General features: G+C 41.3%; 1 protein-coding gene and 1 long non-coding RNA gene across 2 annotated transcripts in view; both read left to right on the top strand.

The window, feature by feature from the left end:
- LOC111756560 (liprin-alpha-1-like) overlaps window positions 1–23,353 on the top strand; it is a 59,645-nt gene that overhangs the window by 15,722 nt on the left and 20,570 nt on the right. Inside the window, exons 7-12 of the mRNA XM_063235129.1 lie at window positions 6,695–6,846; window positions 7,881–8,053; window positions 8,444–8,519; window positions 9,416–9,689; window positions 18,546–18,708; window positions 19,066–19,159. Coding sequence (XP_063091199.1) covers window positions 6,695–6,846; window positions 7,881–8,053; window positions 8,444–8,519; window positions 9,416–9,689; window positions 18,546–18,708; window positions 19,066–19,159 — 932 coding nt within the window. The remainder of the gene's footprint in view (window positions 1–6,694; window positions 6,847–7,880; window positions 8,054–8,443; window positions 8,520–9,415; window positions 9,690–18,545; window positions 18,709–19,065; window positions 19,160–23,353) is intronic.
- On the top strand, window positions 10,942–14,099 carry LOC134473038 (uncharacterized). The gene is made up of 3 exons (XR_010043120.1): window positions 10,942–11,559; window positions 12,456–13,079; window positions 13,976–14,099. It is a non-coding gene; the product is annotated as an uncharacterized LOC134473038 (long non-coding RNA).

The following is a 23,353-nucleotide window of genomic DNA, read 5'->3' as shown; positions in this document are numbered from 1 at the left end:
AGCTTTTCCCACTTAGTTTATGGGAGTTTGTCCTCCACCCTCATGTGGATTCTTCATCTTTGCAGCTTCTTGGCTGTCATCATGTGTTCTTCTTTATGTTCAGCTTCTCAAGTACATGCACTCCTTAAACAAGGATTTTCAGTACTAGTTGTGCTTTGAGTTCGCTAAAGAGATGTGAGTATTCTCTGGGACTGTGGCAAAGGGAGCATTATCAGGTGTCTTCTAATTTTTTCATATTTTTCCTCAGGCACAGAGGTATGGTATTGAATTTTGGATGTTACATCAGCTCTAATGTGTGAATAGTTTTTGGGTAGTTTAGGCTTTGTGCTTATCTTGCCTATGAGATCTCATTTCATGTGAAATTGTATTTACAACATTCTGCTTTGCACCTGTACTTGTATCTTTGGTTTTATTTCTCTTGCTATACATTTTACTTTTTAGTGGCATTCTTAGCCAGAATATAATCAAATTAAGCAAGTCATTTTAGTGGAATGTTCAGTGTCAGCAGTCTGTTTTGTGACATTTGGATGTATTTATGATTTATACTGTTAACTAACTGAGCAATATTTTTCTTTTCTTTTCCTGTTTTTTTTTTTTTTTTTGGACATATTGGGTTTGAACCTAGGGTTTTTCACATACTAGGCAAGCACCAAACCACTCACCAAACCATTTTCTTTTCTTTTTTCTTTTCTTTTGGTACTATGAATTGAACTCATGATGTTCTGCTTGACAGGCAAGTGCTATGCCATGGAGCTATATCCCTGACCCTTTTTCTTCTTTTCAAACTTATTTTATTTATTAGTGTTTGGTTTTTTGAAAAAAGGATCTTGTGGTGTAATTCAAGCTGGCCTTGAACTCATGGCAGTTCTCCTGCCTCAGCCTCTCACATGCTGGGATTACAGACATGTGGCACCAAGCCTGGCATTGTATTTTCATCTTTTTGACAATCTCATTTATCAGTTGTGTCCTTCTTTCCAGTATTTGTAAAAGAAGTGCAGCAACACATCTGTAATCCCAGCTACTTGTGGACTGAAGTGGGAGGTTTGCCAGTTTAAGGTCAGCCTGGGCAATTTAGGAAGACACTGACTCAAAAAGAGCTGAGTATCCCAAGCATAGTGGGTGAACCCTATCTTTCTAGCTACCCAGGAGACTGAGGCAGACAATCATAAGTTCAAGGGTAGGCTGCCCAATTTAGCAAGACCTTGTTTTGAAATTAAAAGGAAAAAAATATGGGACCATAGCTCAGTGTTAGAGTACCCCTGCCTTCTATTCCCAGTACCACACACAACCACGGAGGAAAACTCTTTCTTCCTGGTTCTCTAATTCAGCATGCTGGCTGACGGTCTGTGTGCTTCCATTGTTGGTTTTGATTTCTTATGCCACCCTTGTGTTTGTTTTATTTTAACCATCTCCAGATTCAATTCTAATCCAGGCCTCAGGTCCCTATCAATTTGTAGTTTGTCCATGAAGCTCCCCTCTCAGCCCCTCCCCATTCTGTGATGGCTCTGCACAGCTAACCAGGCAAGCACGTGTGAGTCTGAGCTGGATTATGACTGATTAGTGGGGCTTGGGGTTTTTGTCATTAAAAATGTATTTTGCTCAGTAGTGATCAATTATATTTAATATATAATTTGTCAATGTGGTTACAAGCAAGATATAATTGGTTGAATGTTTTTCCTTAGATTGTACAGGATCTGCATGATTCATGAGTGAAGTATTTCCTAGGTTAAAAAATAATCTGGGCTCACTGCAGTGGCACATGCCTGTAATGCCAGCTACTGGGGAAGCTAAGAAGGAGGATTTTAAGTCTGAGGCCAGCATGAGAAGTTTAGCAATGTGCTATGTCAAAATAAAAATATAAACGTGGCTGGCAGTGTAGTTTGTTGAGTGGCCCAGCTGGATTCAACCCTGCATACTGCAGGAGCAAGGGGAGGGGCCACTGCTGAGTGTAAAATTTATGGGAACTTTATACAGACAATACGAATCAGATTTTATTGATTATAATCAGAATTCTAAATCTCATCAACTTATAGGGCATATGCTATAGTCTTTAATGGACTACTTAAAATGCCTCCTATCTAGTACTGTGCTAGCTTTTATTGTTACGTATTTTAGGATGCCTAGCTTTCTTTCTTTTTTTTTTTCCATTCCATTCCACTCCTTTGTATTCCACAGTATCTTGGATGGAATCTAGGCCTGTGCACTGAGATACACACATGACCCTTTTTTTTTTTCAGTATTATTTTTTATTGTGAGACAGGATCGTGCTAAATCACCAAGATGAGCTCAAACTTGGCAGCCTTCCTGCCTCAGCCTACCAGAGTGCTGTGATTTCATGTGTATGCCACTGCACAAGGGATAAATGATATATTTTAGGAAGTTGTAAATCATATTCTAGGTGAAGATTTTACTGCATTGCACAAAAAATGATTAACTAAAAATAAGTTTGTTCAGTTTTTTGTGTTTTTCTGAGACAGGATGACACCATGCAGTTCAGGCTGGCTTTGAACTCATGTAGTGCAGGTTGGCAGTTCTCCAGGCTTAGCTTCACAAATGCGGGGATTACAAGTCTGCACCACCATGCCTGGCTCTTCAGTTTTATAATAGATGTTGCTGTAACATCCTTGTCATCATGGGAATATTAGAGAGTAGGTGGTTATCAGGGCCCTTTGTTCTATACAGTGTCTTGCTTTAAATCGCATGTGTTCAAATAGAATGTGCTCTTTGAGTAGTAATTTATAGTGTTTTCTAATAAATCTTGGATAACTTAGATTTAAATTTGTGATAAAAGATTATTTGATTTCCAGTTATATTTTCTCTAAATCCTGTCTCTCTTATTTCTGTCTTGTCCTTCATATTGTAATATATTTGCCTGAGTAGATCCTTGAATTTTTAGCTTTAAATCGTGTCATAAATCTGGTGTCTATTTCTTTGCATGCATCTTGTTAGCCTAGCAACTTAAGGAAACATCATAGAAAGGTAAATTTTCCAGTAAGTGAGCATAGCTTTGTATCTCCCTAATGCATGGAAGAGTATAGTATGTCACACATAAGTGTAATGTTGTCAATATATTGCAATGAATAAGTGATGTTTCATTGGAAATGTTTAAACTGACCTGCCACATCACAAGTTACTGTTCTCTTGGCAATCAGCCATCCATGGAACATGGGGACAGATGTCAGTGTTTGCTTCACTCAGTGCTTTTGCCTCTAACCATTGCATGCATGTGTATAATAGACATAGAATTTAGGATTTGAAAGGACGGAATGATTGAAGCAGAGCCATAGGCTTTAGATTGAGGAAAACTAGTTTTTTCTGATATGGAAGGCTAGAATTTAGTAAGCACTGCTCTCTGCCAGGTGCCAAACTCAGTGCTTGGGCATTTTTTTGCTATATTTAGTCCACAAACACATCCCTGTGAGAAACCAGTTGCTGTGCTTGCCCCCAATTACAGATGTGGAAACTGAAATTTAGATCACATGATGTGCAGAGCAGGTAGGAGTTAAGTGTGTTTTGATTTCAAAACCAGGACCATTTCTCCCTTGGGCCTAGATTTGTCAAGATGCTCTGATCTGCTGGGAGTCTCCCTCTCAGAGTAAAACTCGAAAGTAAAAGCAGTACCCTGGGAGCAGTGGGGATTGTGGGGTTTTCTTTCTGTCCATCTAGAAGCTCCCCCTAATGCCTGCTGCCTCTGGCCCTGTGCCATGCCCACTTCATGCTTCCTGCCTTCCTGGTGGTACACTTGTGGGGCAGTGCTGCTGCAGGTGCCAAGTAGTGATTGTCCTCAGCAGCTGTGTGTGAGCTTCTCTATGTGGCTGAGCAGAAGGGAAATTTACTAAGGGCACGGGTACAGATCCTCACTCTGTTGCTGATTAGTTCCTGGCCTGGGAGCTGTTCCTTGGCCCAGTGGAACCATGGCTTGCTCTCTTGTAAGTGAGGTAGTGATCCACACAGTAGTGCTGCTTGGAATGGCCCTGATCTGTGCCTGCCCAAAGTGAGATGCCGCGCTTTCACCAGCAGCCGGCCTCAGAGCTTACCTCTGTTCAGTGGACTTCAGTGTGGTTTGGATATTTTGGTTTTGGCAGTAAGAATTTCTCAGCAAAGGAAGCAGTCTGTTGACTTAGACTCAGACACTGTGGCCTCCTCTTGTTCACTAGTCATCTCTCCTCAGCATGCAGCCTGGTGACTTTGAGAAGACTTGCTCTGGGCTGGCTGTGAAGATTAGCCTAGCAGTGAGTCTAAGGACAGCAAATATGGGCCAGACAAAGAGCGATATGGGATGGTTACTTCTTCATTTCAGTTTTACTGGGCAGACTAAGGTGACTTCTTGGCACTTGTAGACATGTCTGAGACAAGGCAGTGGGCCCTAGCCTTGTGCTTTCCTCCCACAAGAGAACAGAGGCAGAATGAAGACCTGGTTCAGTGAGCCTGGAAGGCTCTGGGCAGAGCAGGGGCTAGTGTAGGGGAGTCTTGGTGCAAGAATCTCTTTTTGTGGGTGGAGCATACGTATAGTGCCTTACCTCTTCTTTTTTCTTTTCTATTTTAACAAATGATTATTTTAACGTGAAATTTAAATGATGCCTGGCAAACAATGTCCTAAGTTTGATTTCTTTTTCCCTCCCAAAAAGTTTTTTTGAACTTTTATGATTCATGTTGTTGATTTCAAGCTTGATGGACTTTTTTAGAGATGAGATTGCTGGCGGTTAAACACAGGGCCTCAAACAAGCTAAGTAAGTGAGCTCTGGTTACCCCAGCCCCCGACAGTCTTTTGTTTTGTTACTACAATTAGAAATGAGAGCCAGACAAGGTGATATATGCCTGTAATCCCAGCACTCAGGAGGCTGATAAGGGAGGACTGCTGGAGTTTGAAGCCAGCCTGGGCTATCATGTGAGTTCATGGCCAGCCAGAACTGTATAATGAAACCTTATCTCAAAAAAAAAGAGAGAAAGATACAGAATTTATCTGTTTATCTGTTAAGATTATATCCTAGCGGGCTGGAAGTTTAGCTCAGCAGCATAAACGCCTGCCTTGTAAGCAGGCAGTCGTGAGTTCGATCCCCAGCACCAATAAAAAGGAAAAAGACAAAAAAAAAATTATATCCTAAATGCTCTCAGCTCACACTAGTCTAGGTGGTCTTCAGTGAGCTGCTACAGGACTATAATGGAATCTGTATCCTTTATACCATTGTACAGATAAATAAATTAACTATTCACCACTTGTTGTTCACCATGAATGTTTCATGAAATCTAGTCCTGCTTCAAAACCCGAAAATAACAACCTTCTAAACAGGGCCTAACCAGACCCTGAAAGAGTTCACATATGCACTATTTCCACAGTCCTGCCTTCTTCAACACATAGGCATACTCATGGGCCATCCCCTAAAAGAAATCCCAGGGTCTGCGTGACCCTCTTTTAATAATATACCCAGGATTATTATTATTTTTTTATTTAAGGAGAAAAAGAAAAAAAAAACAGAAAAAGGATACAAGTGATACAGAATTTCAAAAAAAAAAAAATAAACAGTAGGAAGTCACTAGTTAATAGATTACATACTGTCATCTTAGAAATGGTCGTTCAGATTACAAAATTAAAGCATATAAAGTAGACATTCAAACTGTGAGACTACAAACAATTCTGTTCAATGATCCCACAAAAACTTAGCAATATGGTTATCTATCTTATACACTTAAATATACATGCAATTATATCCTTTAGAGCACTTTCTTTTCCTCTCTTTTTTACTATGACAATTATACATTTTGGGTTTTATTACTCCCACAGTTCTTATTACTTTCTATTTGAAGAGAATAAAATCCAATGTGACATAACAAAACAGAGTCAGTCAAATCAAAAGAATGGATATAGTACATAATATAAAAACGGAAGACAAAGTGATGATCATTGGTTACCATAATGCCTCTTGCTATCTTAAAAAGAATTGCCTATATCATCAGTTATAATAAAACTGAAAACATTAAAGAACAAAACCAATAAAAGCAAAACATTGGAGACATTGCAGGACTTCAAGAAAAGATAATATGCAAACCCAAAACCCAGGATTATTTTATGAAGCCACATGGAAGTAGGGTTTTAGGCTGCATGCAAATGCTTCTGCTCATAACATTTGGTCCACACAGTGAGAAACAGAAGCCACACACATGCATATTTGGGTCTTCGCTCATGCTGTCCTTGTCTTGTTTCTTGCTAGAGGTAAAAGTATTGACAGTTTCCCTGAGGCTTCGGCCCCCACTAGTGTTCCTTTGAGTGACATCAGTAACTGAAGATATGTGTCACAGGCTCTTCAGTAATGAGAGTAACTTTGTTAACCTGAAGTGATAAAGTGCAGTGAACAGGCTTCGTTTAGGACTTCACTGTCCCTCAGTAACTATCCTCAGAGGTACCTGAGGTTGTACGGAGAACAGAATCTTGAAGGGGGGGTGATGCTGTCCCTGGGCTTCCCGGGGCTTCCATGAAGGAAGGCTATAGGTCAACCTGCCCTGCTCTCTCTCTGCTATGTGGTCCATTTCCCCCAGACAAACAGGCCTTCAGGTTGGCATTCAATTAAAATGAGACTTCTCAGGACAGGTAGAAAGTTTAGCTAATAGGTTTTGAGTCAGTTTATGTTATTTAAAGCCTATGTGATGTGTTTTCTTATAATGTACTGTTAGCTGATGTTGTTTTTTCACTCCTCAGTTGCTAGCTTGCAGAGAAGAAGAACGAGATGACAAGACAACGATAAAATGTGAAACTTCCCCTCTCTCCTCTCCGAAGTCCCTTCAGCTAGACAGGCTGCACACAGGGGCGTTGCAAATAGTCAGCCACGAGGACATCAGGGACATGCAAAAGTAAGGAGCAGGTCTCGTAGGCCACCAGACCCCTGAGAAACCTGCTTGTCTTAGTTTTTAAGAACATCTATTAATCTTTTCCTGTGAGAAAAACCAAGTTTTTAAAGAATTCTCAGCAAGCTCATTTGGTTGTGATTATTTAAACGTTAGACCTAGAATGTGTTCTCCTGTTCTGCGGCTGTAGTGACATCCAGTGGAAAAGGCCATCTGTTTGGGCAAAGTTTAGAAAGAATAGGAATTATTTGAAATTAGCACTTGAGAGAAAAGCTCCATTTCTTCAGATCCCACACACTCACTTCTTTTAAGAACTTTCTTTCTATTCCTGGTGAAGAATTTGCCACACGGATGTGGCAGGTTCTGGATCGTGCTATTCTGTGGACAATCGGTGCCTCTCAGGTACCCTCCCACACTCTGGGTCTTCTAAGCTCTTGAGAGTCCCACATTGTCCCTATCCCTTTAGGAAGCATGTTCCATCAGGAGGCCATGAAGGCTTGGTTACTTATAGACTGTTGTTTTCCACACTTCCTCTTAGAAGCTTTTGTTCCATACCAGGCAGTATGATCAAGCAGGCACATTGGTCTCCACAGTGTCCTGAGAGATAGTACAGCTCTCACTTTGCAGGAGAGCAGGATCCAAGGAACCAGCCTGCAGGAGCTGCTGAGAGGGAAGGTGGAATTCCAGTTCTGGCTTCTGAGACCTTGTTCTCTTTCCTGAGGGCTGAGTGTAAACCTCACTGGCTGAGCAAGGCCCCTGCAGAGGGTGTTCCCTTAGATGTCCAAACCAGGCAGGCTAGAGTACAGGCCTCCTCTGAGCAGGGAGCAACATCAGAATCTTGGCTTTCCAGACATAGGTCTGTGGAAGCATTACTGGGACCCTGCATTGCTATGCATAGTGTGCTGTGGGTAAGAGACTGGAAAGGATCTTCAGGGAGTTGAAGTAGGAATATTAAAAATGCAGACTGTTTTGGTACATGTGAGTGGACTGTGGAGTTCTAAAGAGGGCATGTGGTAAAAGTCCATTTTCTTTCCTTCAAGATCAAAAAGTGCCCAGGATGGTCCTGTGAGCAATCCCAGTAGCAGTGACAGCAGGCAGGACTCGCCCCACAAAGCCCCAAAGAAGAAGGGCATCAAGTCCTCCATTGGTCGTTTGTTTGGCAAAAAGGAAAAGGGTCGGCCTGGACAAACTGGCAAAGAATCACCAGGACAAGGTGGGTGGGGTTTCGGCAGCTGTCCTAACTGCTGGGAATGGGAGAACGTGAACTTTGTCCTGTGTGCCTGCCGCAGGTGCGCAGTGCCCACGTGGAGTCATGGCTGAGGGTTCTCCAGAAAAGCCCAGTCTGCTTTCTCAGTCTGCCCATGTGTGAACCAAAGCAGAGCAGTGGACATTCATTTGGCGTGAATGAATAACCCTCATAAGTGCTACTTTACACTCTTGAACATTTGTATGTGTTTGCTTGGAAGCTTACCCTTCAGAAATTATTCAGCTCTCTACCTGCAGAACCTTCAACCTATTTGTGAAACATATAACTTTGCCATGTTAATTTACTGTAAATTTGGGGGCATTTCTGATTTTTTAATAGCTGTTCTTTCTGAAACAGAAACCTCATCTCAGGATGCGTACCGACTTAGCAAATTGGGAGGAAAGGCTGAAAAAAATCGAAAATTTCAAAAAAAGTAAGCTTTTTGTTATTTCTCCATCTCATGAAACAGGTTTCTGAGTTAACAGTCATTCTTAGCTGATTTTAAGTGTAATTTCTAGCTATGTAAATACATTGTCTTTTGAAAGATAAACCTAAAGCAGTGATAGAGCTTTCAGTGATACAAAGAGCTTGCTGCAGCATGCACGCCATAGGTTTGCCTCCATTGACCTAAAGCCTGTTTTAAGCCATCATGTCTGGAGAACAGAGGACATTTGGAAATTTTGACTGAACTCACACATGTATTCTCAGTCTACCTTTTCAGAGTTGTCTCCCAGGATGATAGAATGGGTAATAGTTAGGCTTGGCCATTTGAGCTCTGGCCGCTGAATCCTGGTTAATTCTCTAGTTAGCTGTGTGTCTCTGACAAAGTTACTTATCCTGTGCTTCAGTTTTCTCAACTGTCAAATGGCAGTTACAGTTGTTCATACATCATGTGGCTGTTTTTCAGTTCAATAGAATTATATATGTGCATGTATATGTTTTATAACATGGACACAATTCCTAAATAAGTTACAATTACAGTCAGGCTTCTGAGACCTTGTTTTCTTTCCTGTTGACTGAGTGCATCCCTCAGTGCCTGAGCAAGGCCCCTGCAGAGGGTGTTCCCTTATGTGTCCAAACAAGGCAGGCTAGAGTACAGGCCTGCTCTGAGCAGGGAGCACATCAGAATCTTGGCTTTCCAGACACAGGTCTGTGGAAGCATTACTGGGACCCTGCATCACAATGCATATTGTACTGTGTGTAAGAGACTCGAAACGTTTTTTAGGAAGTTGAAGGTAGGAATATTAAAAATGCAGACTGTTCTTGTACGTGTGAATGGACTGTGGAGCTGGGAAGAGGGTGGTAAAAATCCATTTTATTTCTTTGAAGCTCAACAGGCTCCCAGGAAGGTCCTGTGAACAATGCCAGTACCAGTGACAGCAGGCAGGACGCGCTCCACAAAGCCCCAAAGAAGAAGAGCATCAAGTCCTCCACTGGTCGTTTGTTTGGCAAAAAGAAAAAGGGTCCACCTGGACAAACTGGCAAAGAATCACCAAGACAAGGTGGGCCGGTTTTAGGCAGCTGTCCTAACTGCTGGGATTGGGAGAGCGTGAGCTTTTTCCTATGTACCTGCCACAGGTGTCCAGTGCCCACAAGGAATCATGGCTGAGCATTCTCCAGACAGCCCAGTCTGCCCACATGTGAACCAGAGCAGAGCAGTGGACATTCATTTGGCGTGAATGAATAACCCTCTTTTATGCTAATTTATACGCTTGAACATTTATATGTGTTTGCTCAGAAGCTTACACTTCAGAAATGATTCAGCTCTCTACCTGCAGAATCTTCTTCCTATTTGTGAAACATATAACTTTGCCATGTTAATTTACTCTAAATTTGGGGAATTTTCTTCTTTTTTGTACCTGTTGTTTCTGAAACAGAAAACTCATCTCAGGATGCCTTCCAACTTAGCAAATTGGGAGGAAAGGATGAAAAAAATCATCAACTTCAAAAACAGTAAGCTTTTTGTTATTTCTCCATCTCATGAAACATTTTTCTGAGTTAACAGTCATTCTTAGCTGATTTTAAGTGTAATTTCTAGCTATGTAAATACATTGTCTTTTGAAAGATGAACCTAAAGCAGTGATAGAGCTTTCAGTGATACAAAGAGCTTGCTGCAGCATGCACGCCATAGGTTTGCCTCCATTGACCTAAAGCCTGTTTTAAGCCATCATGTCTGGAGAACAGAGGACATTTGGAAGTCTTAACTGAATTCACACATGTATTCTCAGTCTACCTTTTCAGAGTGTTCTCCCAGGATAATAGAATAGGTAATAGTTAGGCTTGGCCATTTGAGCTCTGGCCGCTGAATCCTGGTTAATTCTCTAGTTAGCTGTGTGTCTCTGACAAAGTTACTTATCCTGTGCTTCAGTTTTCTCAACTGTCAAATGGCAGTTACAGTTGTTCATACATCATGTGGCTGTTTTTCAGTTCAATAGAATTATATATGTGCATGCATATGTTTTATAACATGGACACAATTCCTAAATAAGTTACAATTACAGTCAGGCTTCTGAAACCTTGTTTTCTTTCCTGTTGACTGAGTGCATCCCTCAGTGCCTGAGCAAGGCCCCTGCAGAGGGTGTTCCCTTATGTGTCCAAACAAGGCAGGCTAGAGTACAGGCCTGCTCTGAGCAGGGAGCACATCAGAATCTTGGCTTTCCAGACACAGGTCTGTGGAAGCATTACTGGGACCCTGCATCACAATGCATATTGTACTGTGTGTAAGAGACTCGAAACGTTTTTTAGGAAGTTGAAGGTAGGAATATTAAAAGTGCAGACTGTCCTTGTACGTGTGAATGGACTGTGGAGCTGGGAAGAGGGTGGTAAAAATCCATTTTATTTCTTTGAAGCTCAACAGGCTCCCAGGAAGGTCCTGTGAACAATCCCAGTACCAGTGACAGCAGGCAGGAGGCGCTCCACAAAGCCCCAAAGAAGAAGAGCATCAAGTCCTCCACTGGTCGTTTGTTTGGCAAAAAGAATAAGGTTCTGCCTGGACAAACTGGCAAAGAATCACCAAGACAAGGTGGGCCGGTTTTAGGCAGCTGTCCTAACTGCTGGGATTGGGAGAGCCTGAGATTTTTCCTATGTGCCTGCTGCAGGTGTCCAGTGCCCATGAGGAGTCATGGCTGAGCGTTCTTCTGACAGCCCAGTTTGCCCACATGTGAAACAAAGCAGAGCAGTGGAAATTCATTTGGCTTGAATGAATAACCCTCTCATATGCTAATTTATACGCTTGAACATTTATATGTGTTTGCTCAGAAGCTTACACTTCAGAAATGATTCAGCTCTCTACCTGCAGAATCTTCTTCCTATTTGTGAAACATATAACTTTGCCATGTTAATTTACTCTAACTTTGGGGAATTTTCTTCTTTTTTGTAGCTGTTGTTTCTGAAACAGAAAACTCATCTCAGGATGCCTTCCAACTTAGCAAACTGGGAGGAAAGGATGAAAAAAATCGTCAACTTCAAAAACAGTAAGCTTTTTGTTATTTCTCCATCTCATGAAACATTTTTCTGAGTTAACAGTCATTCTTAGCTGATTTTAAGTGTAATTTCTAGCTATGTAAATACATTGTCTTTTGAAAGATGAACCTAAAGCAGTGATAGAGCTTTCAGTGATACAAAGAGCTTGCTGCAGCATGCACGCCATAGGTTTGCCTCCACTGACCTAAAGCCTGCTTTAAGCCATCATGTCTGGAGAAGAGAGGACATTAGGAAGTCTTAACTGAATTCACACATGTATTCTCAGTCTACCTTTTCAGAGTGTTCTCCCAGGATAATAGAATGGGTAATAGTTAGGCTTGGCCATTTGAGCTCTGGCCGCTGAATCCTGGTTAATTCTCTAGTTAGCTGTGTGTCTCTGACAAAGTTACTTATCCTGTGCTTCAGTTTTCTCAACTGTCAAATGGCAGTTACAGTTGTTCATACATCATGTGGCTGTTTTTCAGTTCAATAGAATTATATATGTGCATGTATATGTTTTATAACATGGACACAATTCCTAAATAAGTTACAATTACAGTCAGGCTTCTGAAACCTTGTTTTCTTTCCTGTTGACTGAGTGCATCCCTCAGTGCCTGAGCAAGGCCCCTGCAGAGGGTGTTCCCTTATGTGTCCAAACAAGGCAGGCTAGAGTACAGGCCTGCTCTGAGCAGGGAGCACATCAGAATCTTGGCTTTCCAGACACAGGTCTGTGGAAGCATTACTGGGACCCTGCATCACAATGCATATTGTACTGTGTGTAAGAGACTCGAAACGTTTTTTAGGAAGTTGAAGGTAGGAATATTAAAAATGCAGACTGTTCTTGTACGTGTGAATGGACTGTGGAGCTGGGAAGAGGGTGGTAAAAATCCATTTTATTTCTTTGAAGCTCAACAGGCTCCCAGGAAGGTCCTGTGAACAATCCCAGTACCAGTGACGGCAGGCAGGACGCGCTCCACAAAGCCCCAAAGAAGAAGAGCATCAAGTCCTCCACTGGTCGTTTGTTTGGCAAAAAGAATAAGGTTCTGCCTGGAGAAACTGGCAAAGAATCACCAAGACAAGGTGGGCCGGTTTTAGGCAGCTGTCCTAACTGCTGGGATTGGGAGAGCCTGAGATTTTTCCTATGTGCCTGCTGCAGGTGTCCAGTGCCCATGAGGAGTCATGGCTGAGCGTTCTTCTGACAGCCCAGTTTGCCCACATGTGAAACAAAGCAGAGCAGTGGACATTCATTTGGCTTGAATGAATAACCCTCTTATGTGCTAATTTATACTCTTGAAGATTTATATGTGTTTGCTCGGAAGCTTACCCTTCAGAAATGATTCAGCTCTCTACCTGCAGTATCTTCTTCCTATTTGTGAAACATATAACTTTGCCCTGTTAATTTACTCTAAATTTGGGGGCTTTTCTTCTTTTTTGTAGCTGTTGTTTCTGAAACAGAAAACTCATCTCAGGATGCCTTCCAACTTAGCAAACTGGGAGGAAAGGATGAAAAAAATCATCAACTTCAAAAACAGTAAGGTTTTTGTTATTTCTCCATCTCATGAAACAGTTTTCTGAGTTAACAGTCATTCTTAGCTGATTTTAAGTGTAATTTCTAGCTATGTAAATACATTGTCTTTTGAAAGATGAATCTAAAGCAGTGATAGAGCTTTCAGTGATACAAAGAGCTTGCTGCAGCATGCACGCCATAGGTTTGCCTCCATTGACCTAAAGGCTGTTTTAAGCCATCATGTCTGGAGAACCAAGGACATTTGGAAATTTTGACTTAACTCACACATTTATTCTCAGTCTCCCTTTGCAGAGTTGTCTCCCTAGTGGACAGAGTGGTTAAGAGTTAGGCTTAGACATTTGAGCTCTGGCCGCTGAATCCTGGTTAATTCTCTAGTTAGCTGTGTGTCTCTGACAAAGTTACTTAGCTTGTGCTTCAGTTCTCTAAACTGTCAAATGGCAGTTACAGTTGTTCATACATCATGTGGTTTTTTTTCAGTTCAATAGAATTATATATGTGCACGTATATGGTTTAAAACATGGACACAGGTCCTAAATATGTTATAATTATAGTCAGGCTTCTGAGACCTTGTTCTCTTTCCTGTTGACTGAGTGCATCCCTCAGTGCCTGAGCAAGGCCCCTGCAGAGGGTATTCCCTTATGTGTCCAAACCAAGCAGGCTAGAGTACAGGCCTGCTCTGAGCAGGGAGCACATCAGAATCTTGGCTTTCCAGACACTGGTCTGTGGAAGCATTACTGGGACCCTGAATCACAATGAATATTGTATTGTGTGTAAGAGAGTTGAAAAATTCTTTAGGAAGTTGAAGGTAGGAATATTAAAAATGCACACTTTACTTGTACATGTGAATGGACTGTGGAGCTGTGAAGAGGGTGGTAAAAGTCTATTTTCTTTCCTTCAAGCTCAATAGGCTCCCAGGATGTTCCTGTGAGCATTCCCAGCAGCAGTGACAGCAGGGAGGACCCACTCCACAAAGCTCTAAAGAAGAAGAGCATCAAGTCCTCCACTGGTCGTTTGTTTGCCAAAGAGGAAAAGGGTCCGCCTGGACAAACTGGCAAAGAATCACCAAGACAAGGTGGGCCGGTTTTAGGCAGCTGTCCTAACTGCTGGGATTGGGAGAGCATGCGCTTTTTCCTATGTACCTGCCACAGGTGTCCAGTGCCCACAAGGAATCATGGCTGAGCATTCTCCAGACAGCCCAGTCTGCCCACATGTGAACCAGAGCCGAGCAGTGGACATTCATTTGGCGTGAATGAATAACCCTCTCATATGCTAATTTATACGCTTGAACATTTATATGTGTTTGCTCGGAAGCTTACCCTTCGGAAATTATTCAGCTCTCTACCTGCAGAATCTTCTTCCTATTTGTGAAACATATAACTTTGCCATGTTAATTTACTCTAACTTTGGGGAATTTTCTTCTTTTTTGTAGCTGTTGTTTCTGAAACAGAAAACTCATCTCAGGATGCCTTCCAACTTAGCAAACTGGGAGGAAAGGATGAAAAAAATCGTCAACTTCAAAAACAGTAAGCTTTTTGTTATTTCTCCATCTCATGAAACAGTTTTCTGAGTTAACGGTCATTCTTAGCTGATTGTAAGTGTAATTTCTAGCTATGTAAATACATTGTCTTTTGAAAGATGAATCTAAAGCAGTGATAGAGCTTCCAGTGATACAAAGAGCTTGCTGCAGCATGCACACCATAGGTTTGCCTCCATTGACCTAAAGCCTGTTTTAAGCCATCATGTCTGGTGAACAGAGGACATTTGGAAATCTTGACTGAATTCACACATGTATTCTCAGTCTACCTTTTCAGAGTTGTCTCCCAGGATGATAGAATGGGTAATAGTTAGGCTTGGCCATTTGAGCTCTGGCCGCTGAATCCTGGTTAATTCTCTAGTTAGCTGTGTGTCTCTGACAAAGTTACTTATCCTGTGCTTCAGTTTTCTCAACTGTCAAATGGCAGTTACAGTTGTTCATACATCATGTGGCTGTTTTTCAGTTCAATAGAATTATATATGTGCATGTATATGTTTTATAACATGGACACAATTCCTAAATAAGTTATAATTACAGTCAGGCTTCTGAAACCTTGTTTTCTTTCCTGTTGACTGAGTGCATCCCTCAGTGCCTGAGCAAGGCCCCTGCAGAGGGTGTTCCCTTATGTGTCCAAACAAGGCAGGCCAGAGTACAGGCCTGCTCTGAGCAGGGAGCACATCAGAATCTTGGCTTTCCAGACACAGGTCTGTGGAAGCATTACTGGGACCCTGCATCACAATGCATATTGTACTGTGTGTAAGAGACTCGAAACGTTTTTTAGGAAGTTGAAGGTAGGAATATTAAAAATGCAGACTGTTCTTGTACGTGTGAATGGACTGTGGAGCTGGGAAGAGGGTGGTAAAAATCCATTTTATTTCTTTGAAGCTCAACAGGCTCCCAGGAAGGTCCTGTGAACAATCCCAGTACCAGTGACAGCAGGCAGGACGCGCTCCACAAAGCCCCAAAGAAGAAGAGCATCAAGTCCTCCACTGGTCGTTTGTTTGGCAAAAAGAATAAGGTTCTGCCTGGACAAACTGGCAAAGAATCACCAAGACAAGGTGGGCCGGTTTTAGGCAGCTGTCCTAACTGCTGGGATTGGGAGAGCCTGAGATTTTTCCTATGTGCCTGCTGCAGGTGTCCAGTGCCCATGAGGAGTCATGGCTGAGCGTTCTTCTGACAGCCCAGTTTGCCCACATGTGAAACAAAGCAGAGCAGTGGACATTCATTTGGCTTGAATGAATAACCCTCTTATGTGCTAATTTATACTCTTGAAAATTTATATGTGTTTGCTCGGAAGCTTACCCTTCAGAAATGATTCAGCTCTCTACCTGCAGAATCTTCTTCCTATTTGTGAAACATATAACTTTGCCCTGTTAATTTACTCTAAATTTGGGGGCTTTTCTTCTTTTTTGTAGCTGTTGTTTCTGAAACAGAAAACTCATCTCAGGATGCCTTCCAACTTAGCAAACTGGGAGGAAAGGATGAAAAAAATCATCAACTTCAAAAACAGTAAGGTTTTTGTTATTTCTCCATCTCATGAAACAGTTTTCTGAGTTAACAGTCATTCTTAGCTGATTTTAAGTGTAATTTCTAGCTATGTAAATACATTGTCTTTTGAAAGATGAATCTAAAGCAGTGATAGAGCTTTCAGTGATACAAAGAGCTTGCTGCAGCATGCACGCCATAGGTTTGCCTCCATTGACCTAAAGGCTGTTTTAAGCCATCATGTCTGGAGAACCAAGGACATTTGGAAATTTTGACTTAACTCACACATTTATTCTCAGTCTCCCTTTGCAGAGTTGTCTCCCTAGTGGACAGAGTGGTTAAGAGTTAGGCTTAGACATTTGAGCTCTGGCCGCTGAATCCTGGTTAATTCTCTAGTTAGCTGTGTGTCTCTGACAAAGTTACTTAGCTTGTGCTTCAGTTCTCTAAACTGTCAAATGGCAGTTACAGTTGTTCATACATCATGTGGTTTTTTTTCAGTTCAATAGAATTATATATGTGCACGTATATGGTTTAAAACATGGACACAGGTCCTAAATATGTTATAATTATAGTCAGGCTTCTGAGACCTTGTTCTCTTTCCTGTTGACTGAGTGCATCCCTCAGTGCCTGAGCAAGGCCCCTGCAGAGGGTATTCCCTTATGTGTCCAAACCAAGCAGGCTAGAGTACAGGCCTGCTCTGAGCAGGGAGCACATCAGAATCTTGGCTTTCCAGACACTGGTCTGTGGAAGCATTACTGGGACCCTGAATCACAATGAATATTGTATTGTGTGTAAGAGAGTTGAAAAATTCTTTAGGAAGTTGAAGGTAGGAATATTAAAAATGCACACTTTTCTTGTACATGTGAATGGACTGTGGAGCTGTGAAGAGGGTGGTAAAAGTCTATTTTCTTTCCTTCAAGCTCAATAGGCTCCCAGGATGTTCCTGTGAGCGTTCCCAGCAGCAGTGACAGCAGGGAGGACCCACTCCACAAAGCTCTAAAGAAGAAGAGCATCAAGTCCTCCACTGGTCGTTTGTTTGCCAAAGAGGAAAAGGGTCCGCCTGGACAAACTGGCAAAGAATCACCAAGACAAGGTGGGCCGGTTTTAGGCAGCTGTCCTAACTGCTGGGATTGGGAGAGCATGCGCTTTTTCCTATGTACCTGCCACAGGTGTCCAGTGCCCACAAGGAATCATGGCTGAGCATTCTCCAGACAGCCCAGTCTGCCCACATGTGAACCAGAGCCGAGCAGTGGACATTCATTTGGCGTGAATGAATAACCCTCTCATATGCTAATTTATACGCTTGAACATTTATATGTGTTTGCTCGGAAGCTTACCCTTCGGAAATTATTCAGCTCTCTACCTGCAGAATCTTCTTCCTATTTGTGAAACATATAACTTTGCCATGTTAATTTACTCTAACTTTGGGGAATTTTCTTCTTTTTTGTAGCTGTTGTTTCTGAAACAGAAAACTCATCTCAGGATGCCTTCCAACTTAGCAAACTGGGAGGAAAGGATGAAAAAAATCGTCAACTTCAAAAACAGTAAGCTTTTTGTTATTTCTCCATCTCATGAAACAGTTTTCTGAGTTAACGGTCATTCTTAGCTGATTGTAAGTGTAATTTCTAGCTATGTAAATACATTGTCTTTTGAAAGATGAATCTAAAGCAGTGATAGAGCTTCCAGTGATACAAAGAGCTTGCTGCAGCATGCACACCATAGGTTTGCCTCCATTGACCTAAAGCCTGTTTTAAGCCATCATGTCTGGTGAACAGAGGACATTTGGAAATCTTGACTGAATTCACACATGTATTCTCAGTCTACCTTTTCAGAGTTGTCTCCCAGGATGATAGAATGGGTAATAGTTAGGCTTGGCCATTTGAGCTCTGGCCGCTGAATCCTGGTTAATTCTCTAGTTAGCTGTGTGTCTCTGACAAAGTTACTTATCCTGTGCTTCAGTTTTCTCAACTGTCAAATGGCAGTTACAGTTGTTCATACATCATGTGGCTGTTTTTCAGTTCAATAGAATTATATATGTGCATGTATATGTTTTATAACATGGACACAATTCCTAAATAAGTTATAATTACAGTCAGGCTTCTGAAACCTTGTTTTCTTTCCTGTTGACTGAGTGCATCCCTCAGTGCCTGAGCAAGGCCCCTGCAGAGGGTGTTCCCTTATGTGTCCAAACAAGGCAGGCCAGAGTACAGGCCTGCTCTGAGCAGGGAGCACATCAGAATCTTGGCTTTCCAGACACAGGTCTGTGGAAGCATTACTGGGACCCTGCATCACAATGCATATTGTACTGTGTGTAAGAGACTCGAAACGTTTTTTAGGAAGTTGAAGGTAGGAATATTAAAAATGCAGACTGTTCTTGTACGTGTGAATGGACTGTGGAGCTGGGAAGAGGGTGGTAAAAATCCATTTTATTTCTTTGAAGCTCAACAGGCTCCCAGGAAGGTCCTGTGAACAATGCCAGTACCAGTGACAGCAGGCAGGACGCGCTCCACAAAGCCCCAAAGAAGAAGAGCATCAAGTCCTCCACTGGTCGTTTGTTTGGCAAAAAGGAAAAGGGTCCGCCTGGACAAACTGGCAAAGAATCACCAAGACAAGGTGGGCCGGTTTTAGGCAGCTGTCCTAACTGCTGGGATTGGGAGAGCATGAGCTTTTTCCTATGTACCTGCCACAGGTGTCCAGTGCCCACAAGCAATCATGGCTGAGCATTCTCCAGACAGCCCAGTCTGCCCACATGTGAACCAGAGCAGAGCAGTGGACATTCATTTGGCATGAATGAATAACCCTCTTATATGCTAATTTATACGCTTGAACATTTATATGTGTTTGCTCGGAAGCTTACACTTCAGAAATGATTCAGCTCTCTACCTGCAGAATCTTCTTCCTATTTGTGAAACATGAAACTTTGCCCTGTTAATTTACTCTAAATTTGGGGGCTTTTCTTCTCTTTTGTAGCCGTTGTTTCTGAAACGGAAAACTCATCTCATGATGCCTTCCAACTTAGCAAATTGGGAGGAAAGGATGAAAAAAATCATCAACTTCAAAAAAAGTAAGCTTTTTGTTATTTCTCCATCTCATGAAACAGTTTTCTGAGTTATCTATCATTCTTAGCTGATTTTAAATGTAATTTCTAGCTATTGTAAATACATTGTCTTTTGAAAGATGAACCTAAAGCGGTGATAGAGCTTTCAGTGGTACAAAGAGCTTGCTGCAACATGCATGCCATAGGTTTGCCTCCACTGACCTAAAGCCTGTTTTAAGCCATCATGTCTGGAGAACAGAGGACATTTGGAAACTTTGACTGAACTCACATGTGTATTCTCAGTCTTCCTTTGCAGAGTTGTCTCTCTAGATGATAGAATGGGTAATAGTTAGGCTTGGCCATTTGAGCTTTGGCTGCTGAATCCTGGTTAATTCTCTAGTTAGCTGTCTGACAAAGTTATTTAGCTTAGGCTTCAGTTTTCTCAACTGTCAAGTGACTGTTACAGTTGTTCATGCATCGTGTGGCTTTTTCTCAGTTTGATAGAATTATATATGTGCATGTGTATGTTTTAAAACTTGGACACAAGTCCTAAATAAGCTATAATTAAGGTCACTGTGGTGACTTCTATTGTTTACACAAGTGGTCCTCCAGAAGCATTTACCGTGATATAATTTTACATTTTATCTGAGATTGGATCTCTACTTTACAGTGTATTATTGAACTATAATCCGCTACTAAATCTTAAGGGGCTGAGGAGTGGAGTATAAGTGAGAGCGTACTGGCTTGACATACCATCCCTAGGCCCACATAAAGATAGATTCTGAAAATAATATATACTGTTCCGAATGATTTTGCATAGGGGAGCACAGGCACCAACATATCAGGGAAGTATGTACACTTCTCTGATGTAGGATTGGTTGTGTAAGCTGATCACACCCAAAACTAGAGTTATAAGTGAACTAGATAGGTTGAGACATTTTCCTAGTGAGATGATTAATAAAATATCAATCAAAAAGCTTTCTGCAACAAAATCAGACAGTATGTAATGTCTAAGAGGTACAATTTGAACTTGACAGTAGGGAAAGTTTGAAAGCCTAAGGTAAGATGGGCACACTGGTCTTGAGAAAAGGTGAAAGTTGGTGGGTTCTTGGATAAATTTGTATATGGGAAACATCAGGTGTCCACTTCTCAGTGAAGCCAGTACTGTGTGGAACTCAGAGTGCAAAGGCCCTGACACTAGCGTTGCACTCGAATCCCTAGGAACCCTTTCTGCTGGAAAGTTATGAAATCTCACTCATTTTAGTTGTCTTCTCTGAATTCATGACTGCCTTTTTTTTTTTTAAACTTCTATTGGTATGTGTTTGCAGTACATAATAATCATGTTGGTTCTTGGGAGTTGATACATGTCCATGACACATTTCTATTCTTTATTTTCCACCATCCTTGTATTTTGCCAGAATCCCATTCATGCATTTCTCTTATAAACCCTTGTCATGTATACAGATTAAAAATAAGACTATTAAAAAGAAATATATATATATATAAGATATATATATCAATATCAATATATATTATATATATATATATATCAAACATACCAGACTATAAGCCAAAACACATATAAAAGATGGAACACAATTGTACTAAGTCGAAGTATTCCTTTAGATATATTTTCCATGCTGAGTTACAATAACTTTTTTCTTCTATTGTCTGTCTTTTATTTCATAGCTAACTTATATATGAAGTTTTTCATATTATAATGAGTCTTTTGTTTTTTATTTTATTCATTTATTTTTTGAGACAAGAATCATACTTTGTAATTCAGGCTGGACTGAACTCACAGCAGTCCTCCTGATTTAGTTGCCCAAGTGGTGGGATTACAGGCATGTGCTACCGCACTTGGCCATAGTAACTGTTTTAAGCAGCTCAACAGTGATGACATGCCATTGCAGGTGAAATTCTGTTATGGAAACATTCTATACAAATACTCAATCTTTGGTGCTCTGTAAATAGAATTTTATAGTACCATTTAACCACAAAATCTGAACTGTGTAAAAGTCTTTTATAATAATTTAAGCAATGAGCAGTTGGCTTTGTGGAGCTTAATATTAAAGCTAGTCATTTTCCCTCTCGAAACCATGCTAAAGAAATAGTGTTGCCTAGATTTTGCCAGTGTCTTTTATTTCACGTGCTCATTTCAATGTAATAAAAACAACAGCAGCAAAGCTTGATCATTCACCCCATTGCCTTCTGAAGTTTATGTTTCATGGAAGAGAAGAAATAATTTTCCTAATATGTTTGGCTATTTTGCTGGGGATGTGGCTCGGTAGTGTAGTACTCTTAGCATGCATTAAGGCCTTAGGTTCAATCCCCAGTACCACAATAAAAGCAAAAAACAGAAAACCAAAATGTTTCCCTGTTGTAAAAATTGACTTTCTAACTCTCAAGAAGTGTGTGTGCACCCTCAGGACAGGCTTTGAATTATTTGCCCAAACACATGATTAAATTGCACACCAGGCATGCATGTTTACAGGTTTGTGTGCGTGCGCGCGTGTGTGTGTGTGTGTGTGTGTGTGTGTGTGGTGGTAGGGAGGGAGATTTCTCGGTAGCAAGGAGATTCAAGTTTATGCTGCTTACTCCAAACATCTGTTGTGGCTGTTTCAAGGTGTCTAAGAATGGGTCTTTGCTCTGTACTTTATAGTTCTATGTGGGATGCATATGTGATTTCTCAACCATAGTAGAAAGTTCATAGGGAAAATTCTAAAGTAGTCATCTGACTATGGTGGGCAGTTTTGTGATATCTGTCAGATAACCTGAATTGTAATTGATTTGAAGAAAAAAAGTATTTTGTGAATACAGGGTACAGTTTAATACTTTGAGCATTATTGTTTTTTTTTTTTTGTTTGTTTGTTTGTTTTTCTGAGACAGGTCTCACTATGCAGTTCAGGCTGGCTTTGAGCTCACTTTGTAGCTCAGGCTGACCTCAAACTCACAATGATCCTCCTGCCTCAGCCTCTCAAGTGCTGGAATTACAGGCATGCACAACCACATCCAGCTACTTTGAGCATTCTTGATGTAATAAAAAACTGTTCTGTGAATACAGAGTACAGTTCAACACTTTGGTACTTTCTCAGAAATACAGTACTTCTTGTGATGAGCCCTAACTTGGCTGTAGGCCATGCTCCTTGCCGCTGAACCACTAGCCTATCACATTGACTGAAGGAGGGTTCCCAGGACTCAGTGCACATGTTGACCAGCTGAACTCATGCTCTCTGAGAATTACTGGAAGAATTTGATGCTCTGCTGACACTTGAGGTGCTCAGTAGTCAATGCAACTATCAGCATGACTCAGACTGGAGTCCGTTCATCAGCTCATAGAATGCTGTGTGAAGTTTCAAAACATGGATCTCCAACTCACCTTTGTCTTTGTAGTGCTCTCCTTCCGGTTGCGTGGCATTGTGGTGCATTTGCTGTGGGAAGTTGGTTACACATGGAGCCATACTCAGTGGTACTCTGAATCATATAGTGTGGAGTGCTGGTGTTACCAGCTTTGGGGTCTCTGCTAAACTTCCCAAGAGTATATTTCTGTTTGGTGAGAAAAGTTGCTTCCATTCCTCACTTGTCAAAACAACACACTGGTCCCCAGTACTCTTCCTCACAGTGTGACTAGCATGTGAAATGTGAGCCTGAGCTGCAGCCATGAGAAAGGGTCTCCTTAGCCCTTGTGCAAGACCCCTGAAGTTGAAAAGTGTCCCATCTCTTGGAAATACAGTCATGTATTTACTATGGAGAGTTAAAGTTCTTGCTATATGTCACTTAGATAATGTTTATTCTGCAGAAACTCGCACAAGCTTCTTGAAATGAAGGGCAGCTTTACCATTGTGCTTTTGCCTACATTATAAAATATATCATAATTCATAGATTACATGACATTTTTTGTACCAGGGATCAAACTCACAACCTCACACTTGCCAGGCAGGCCCTTAAGCTGCTGAGCTAAATCCCTGGCCTTCACGTAACTTTTATTTTACGCATTTGTTCCCCAGAGAATTTAGTGTATTTTGGTCCAAGAGAATACAGCATAGCTGTAGAACACTTTCCTAGTATGCTAAAGCCCTGAGCTCCATCATTAGTATGACAGAATCTAAAATAGCTGCCTCCTCCAACAGTATGTATGTATGTATGTATGTATGTATGTATGTATGTATGCATGTATATACATGTTGGTGCTGCAGATCAAACATAGCACCTTGTGAAGGC

This window comes from Cavia porcellus, unplaced genomic scaffold, assembly GCF_034190915.1.
Source record: "Cavia porcellus strain 051 isolate PalLab524CR breed Dunkin Hartley unplaced genomic scaffold, mCavPor4.1 scaffold_25, whole genome shotgun sequence".
NCBI classification, from domain to species: domain Eukaryota; kingdom Metazoa; phylum Chordata; class Mammalia; order Rodentia; family Caviidae; genus Cavia; species Cavia porcellus.
Note: the sequence above shows the minus strand (reverse complement) of the source record. Positions and strands in the feature narration are given on the sequence as shown.